Below are 5,348 nucleotides of genomic sequence, written 5' to 3'. Positions count from 1 at the left end.
TTTGTAGAGTGATAAGCTTTATGTGATCATTTGGTACTAATAATATGGGACCAAATTCTTAACTTTTTACTACTTTAATACACATAAGTGAATTTGTCCCAATACTTTTGGTCCCATAAAATGGGGGGACTTTGTACAAAAAGTGCTGTAATTTCTAAACGGTTCACCAAATTAAAGCTGACAGTTTGCAGTGTAACCTCGTAGTCAATGTATCATTTAAAATCCAAAGTGCTGAAGTACAGAGCCAAAACAACAAAACATATGTCACTGTCCCAATACTTTTGTACACATACACTGAGTGTACAAAACATTATGAACACCTGCTCTTTCCATGACATTGACTGACCAGGTGAAATCTATGATCCCTTATTGGTGTCACTTGTTAAATCCACTTCAATTAGTGTAGATGAAGGGGAGGAGACAGGTTAAAGAAGGATTTTTAAGCCTTGAGACAATTGAGACTTGGATTGTGTATTTGTGCCATTCAGAGGGTGAATGGGCAAATATATTTAAGTGGCTTTTGAACAGTGTATGGTAGTAGGAGCCAGACGCAGCGGTTTGTGTCAAGAACTGCAACGCTGCTTGGTTTTGGTATACTCAGTGTAGAATTATGGTAAAAAACACAGAAACTAAAGTAATGTGGGTGTACCCACTACATTTCAATAGAATGGGCTCACCAGATGAGACAGTGTGTGTTTGTGGTGAGAGTGAGAGACACCTGGTGGCACAGAGAATAAATCAGACAGTTCTCTATTTCCAATACTCCATTATACACTACTGTCCTTATTTGGGTCTCTCTCGCTGCCCATCTCCCTCCCTCTCTCTCCCCCATCTCCCTCTCCATTTCTCTCTCTGTCTCTCACTCACCTCTCTTTAGCCTGTACTGTCACACAGAATTATTACTATGTTTCTGGTCACGAGGAGTAACAGAACAATGTTTTTCTCTAGCTTTTTGGGAAATTCCAAACCAGTGACACCGACAGGAACCTACTACACTTCCCCTCGTCCTCTCCCCCCTCACTGCCCTTAGAGAAGCAGGAGAGAGAGGAGGAGGAGGGCTCACCCCTCACTGCCCGTAGAGAAGCAGGAGAGAGAGAGAGAGAGGAGCAGGGCTCACCACTCACTGCCCTTAGAGAAGCAGGAGAGAGAGAGAGAGAGGAGGAGGGCTCCCCCCTCACTGCCCTTAGAGAAGCAGGAGAGAGAGAGAGAGAGAGAGAGAGAGAGAGAGGAGGGCTCACCCCTCACTGCCCTTAGAGAAGCAGGAGAGAGAGAGAGGAGGAGGGCTCCCCCCTCACTGCCCTTAGAGAAGCAGGAGAGAGAGAGAGAGAGAGAGAGAGAGAGAGGAGGAGGGCTCCCCCTCACTGCCCGTAGAGAAGCAGGAGAGAGAGAGAGAGAGGAGGAGGGCTCACCACTCACTGCCCTTAGAGAAGCAGGAGAGAGAGAGAGGAGGAGGGCTCCCCCCTCACTGCCCTTAGAGAAGCAGGAGAGAGAGAGAGAGAGAGAGAGAGAGAGAGAGAGAGAGGAGGAGGGCTCCCCCCTCACTGCCCTTAGAGAAGCAGGAGAGAGAGAGAGAGAGAGAGAGAGAGAGGAGGAGGGCTCCCCCCTCACTGCCCTTAGAGAAGCAGAGAGAGAGAGAGAGAGAGAGAGAGAGAGAGGAGGAGGGCTCCCCCCTCACTGCCCTTAGAGAAGCAGGAGAGAGAGAGAGAGAGAGAGAGAGAGAGAGAGGAGGAGGAGGAGGGATCACCCCTCACTGCCCTTAGAGAAGCAGGAGAGAGAGAGAGAGAGGAGGAGGGCTCCCCCCTCACTGCCCTTAGAGAAGCAGGAGAGAGAGAGAGGAGGAGGAGGAGGGATCACCCCTCACTGCCCTTAGAGAAGCAGGAGAGAGAGAGAGAGAGGAGGAGGGATCACCCCTCACTGCCCTTAGAGAAGCAGGAGAGAGAGAGAGAGAGAGAGAGAGGAAGAGGGCTCACCCCTCACTGCCCTTAGAGAAGCAGGAGAGAGAGAGAGAGAGAGAGAGAGAGAGAGAGAGAGAGAGAGGATTGTTGGGGAGTTTCCAATAAAAATGATTCAGCTCCCTAACAGAATACAGTGTCCTTCACTGAGGGACGCTCAGGGATTATTACGGGGAAATGGAGATTGTAATACTTGTTTCATTATTGTCTCTGTATTGTGACTTCACCGGTAAGTTTGACTTCTGGTCTAGTACAATGTTGTGATACAGGTGCTTGGTAAGTTAGACTTCTGGTCTAGTACAATGTTGTGATACAGGTGCTTGGTAAGTTAGACTTCTGGTCTAGTACAATGTTGTGATACAGGTGCTTGGTAAGTTAGACTTCTGGTCTAGTACAATGTTGTGATACAGGTGCTTGGTAAGTTACATTCTACTAAGCTAACATATGGAATTGTTTTAAGATGGTCATACCATTGATTTGGGTATGCATTCACTACTGTAAGTTGCTCTGGATAAGAGCGTCTGCTAAATGACTCAAATGTAAGTGTGTGTGTGTGTGTTTGGCATCACAGAGCACAATGGCAGGAAGAGGAGGGTCCAGATGTTGTCTGTGTTGCCATAGTGATAACTAGAGGTCATTAGAAGCATGGGGTCTGCTAGTACGGGAGATGTACGGTAGCATGGTGTGTGTGTGTGGTGTGTGTGTGTGTGGCAACTTCTGGGTTATGGAGTGTAACATGTAGTTGATTAACATACAGATAGATAAACATTAGACAATAATATTTTCCTGTTTGGTTTGAACAATAAAATCAACAATAACAGAACAATAAAGTTTTAACTTGACCTTGGTCTTCCAGATGCCGAGTGCCTGGTGATCAGTCCTGCCAGGCTGGTGGTGAAGTATGGAGACCCAGCTTCAGCCAAATGCACCTCCGATCAGCCTAAGCAATTGGGCTGGGAAGCGACCGAGGGAGGGACGGGTCTAACAGACAAGGAGGTGAAGTTCCTAAACTGGAGTGTGGACAGGTAAGAGGGGCAGACACAGCTGAGACTTTTAAAACTCATTTAAAAAAGGCTTCAATAGCCTTTAATTCATGGTTTTACTGGTATTTTAGACAGTTCTGGCTTCTATTTTTCATTGATTTATTTTAAATGCACTTTAAATATTTCATTTGATTTAACAGTGTGACTGACTGGAATAACAACCCAACATGCTTCACAGAAGCAGGCCAGTGTCAGAAACAGCTGGACATCACAGTTTATAGTGAGTGACTCTCCCTTATCTTCTCTGGAGTTTCTGAATGTATTCTTAGTATGGCTCTGCACTGTTAAATCACTTTGTGTGTTTCCATTCCTCCACAGAGCTTCCAGACAGTGTCTCCATCAGCTATAGGAAGTACCCTGATCCGATGGTTGAGAAGCATCACTACCAGCTACAATGTCTTGTCCAGAACATCGCTCCTATTGAGAGACTCAGGGTGACCTTCTACAAAGTCAATACCACTGGTGAACAGACAGAATTAGACACACAACAGAAATCCAAGGACAACATCAAGACACCAGAAAATGGGACCTATACTCTGGACTTCACCCCTAGTAGAGATGATGACGGGGCCCAGTTGTGGTGTTCAGCCATGTTGGATCTGGGACCAGAGGGACCCCAACCTCCTCCTGTAATGGAATCAGACCGCCTCAACATCAACGTGCTCTGTGAGTCCATCTGGTTCTCTGTCTCCACACATTTAGTACAACTGTTAGTTGGATACCAGACGATTCAGGACATTGACTGATGTTGTTTTCACTTCATATTCTCTCATTAAACAACTTGTTTCATCTCTCTTTCTCTCTCATTAATCAACTTGTTTCTCATACCCCCCAGACAAGCCTCAGATCACTATGAGTCCTGGATGTTTCTCCATGAGCATCACAGAGGGCGACACCTTATCACTTAACTGTAGTGCAAAGGGTAACCCTGCCCCCTCCTACGATTGGTTGCACCCCCAATCCGCCCCGCCCCCAACACCACAGAAGAGAGATCCGTAGTGACCATCACCAACATGGCCAAGTCTCACTCTGGAGAGTACACCTGCATCGCCAGAAACCCCCTGGGAAACAGCACCTGTACTGTTAACGTGGAGGTCACAGGTGAGATGGATGGATGATTGGTTGGGTGGATGATTGGTTGGATGGTTCATTGAATGATTGGTTGGTTGCGTTTGGAAAGTATTCAGACCCCTTGACTTTTTCCAAATTGTGTCACGTTACAGCCATATTCTAAAATTGATTAAATTGTTTTCCCCCCCTCAATCTACACACAATACCCCATAATGACAAAGCAAAAACAGGTTTTTAGAATTTTTTGCAAATTTATAATAAATACAAAACTTTATCACATTTACATAAGTATTCAGAACCTTTACTCAGTACTTTGTTGAAGCACCTTTGGCAGCGATTACAGCCTTGAAGTCTACAAGCTACAAGCTTGGCACACCTGTATTGGCACACCTGTATTTGGGCTCCCGAGTGGTGCAGCGGTCCAAGGCACAGCATCTCAGTGCAAGAGGTATCACTGCAGTCCCTGGTTCGAATTGTTAGGTTCTAATTCTCAGAGTGAAAAACTCAACGAACTATTATGAAAGTTCAACCAACTTTATTCTGCCCAGAGGGTCAATACAGCTGCATTCAGACAACGCACGTTTACAACATCACAAGTATACAGTATATACTCCAATATGGCCACTCCTCCTTCTCTCCAATCCAAACATCTATTATGGTCTGACAGGAAGACGAAGTGATAGGATAATAAACCATTGTTTCTCCCTTAAGGGAAACTGACCTGACCTCAACCCCCTTGATGTCTAATCCAATGATCTCCACCCGTCTCCCACAACACATTCCACAGCCATCTGTCTCCGACAGATAACCATTAACATCTGATGTAAAAACCAGTCTCCTTCACTCTTCAGATACTATTCTTCTGAGTATATCAATGTTCCAAGTTTAACCCAGAATCCAGGCTGTATCATATCCGGCCGTGATTTGGATTTCCTTTGGGTGGTGCACAATTGGACCAGCGTCGTCCGGGTTTGGCCGGGGTAGGTCGTCATTGTAAATAAGAATTTGTTCTTAACTGGACTTGCCTAGTTAAATAAAGGTTACATTTAAAATGTAAAATTTGGGGAGTTTCTCCCATTCTTCTCCGCAGATCCTGTCAAGCTCTCTATGGGGAGCATCGCTACACAGCTATTTTCAGGTCTCTCCAGGATCACTCTGTACTTTGCTCCGTTCATCTTTCCCTCGATCCTGACTAGTCTCCCTGTCCCTGCCGCTGAAAAACATCCACACAGCATGATGCTGCCGCCACCATGCTCCCCCGCAGGGATTGGGCCAGGTTTCC

General features: G+C 46.0%; 1 protein-coding gene across 1 annotated transcript; it reads left to right on the top strand.

Annotated features, from left to right (window-relative positions):
• The first annotated feature begins 1,958 nt into the window (after positions 1-1,958).
• LOC123738271 (vascular cell adhesion protein 1) lies at positions 1,959-3,994 on the top strand. Its single transcript, XM_045713320.1, has 5 exons — positions 1,959-2,181; positions 2,809-2,977; positions 3,136-3,215; positions 3,314-3,661; positions 3,831-3,994. Exons 1-5 carry the CDS (start codon positions 2,130-2,132, stop codon positions 3,992-3,994), a joined length of 813 nt encoding a protein of 270 aa, XP_045569276.1. The 5' UTR covers positions 1,959-2,129.
• Positions 3,995-5,348: the final 1,354 nt, after the last annotated feature.

Source organism: Salmo salar, chromosome ssa02, assembly GCF_905237065.1.
Source record: "Salmo salar chromosome ssa02, Ssal_v3.1, whole genome shotgun sequence".
NCBI classification, from domain to species: domain Eukaryota; kingdom Metazoa; phylum Chordata; class Actinopteri; order Salmoniformes; family Salmonidae; genus Salmo; species Salmo salar.
This window is presented reverse-complemented; position numbering and strand designations above follow the sequence as displayed.

What these genes read in the sequence shown, in the direction of transcription:
- LOC123738271 (XM_045713320.1), top strand. Translation starts at nt 2,130, where the DNA reads ATGGAGATTGTAATACTTGTTTCATTATTGTCTCTGTATTGTGACTTC. An exon ending in TCTGTATTGTGACTTCACCG is followed by an intron (nt 2,182 to 2,808) that starts GTAAGTTTGACT and finishes TTGGTCTTCCAG; the next exon opens with ATGCCGAGTGCCTGGTGATC. An exon ending in CTAAACTGGAGTGTGGACAG is followed by an intron (nt 2,978 to 3,135) that starts GTAAGAGGGGCA and finishes TTGATTTAACAG; the next exon opens with TGTGACTGACTGGAATAACA.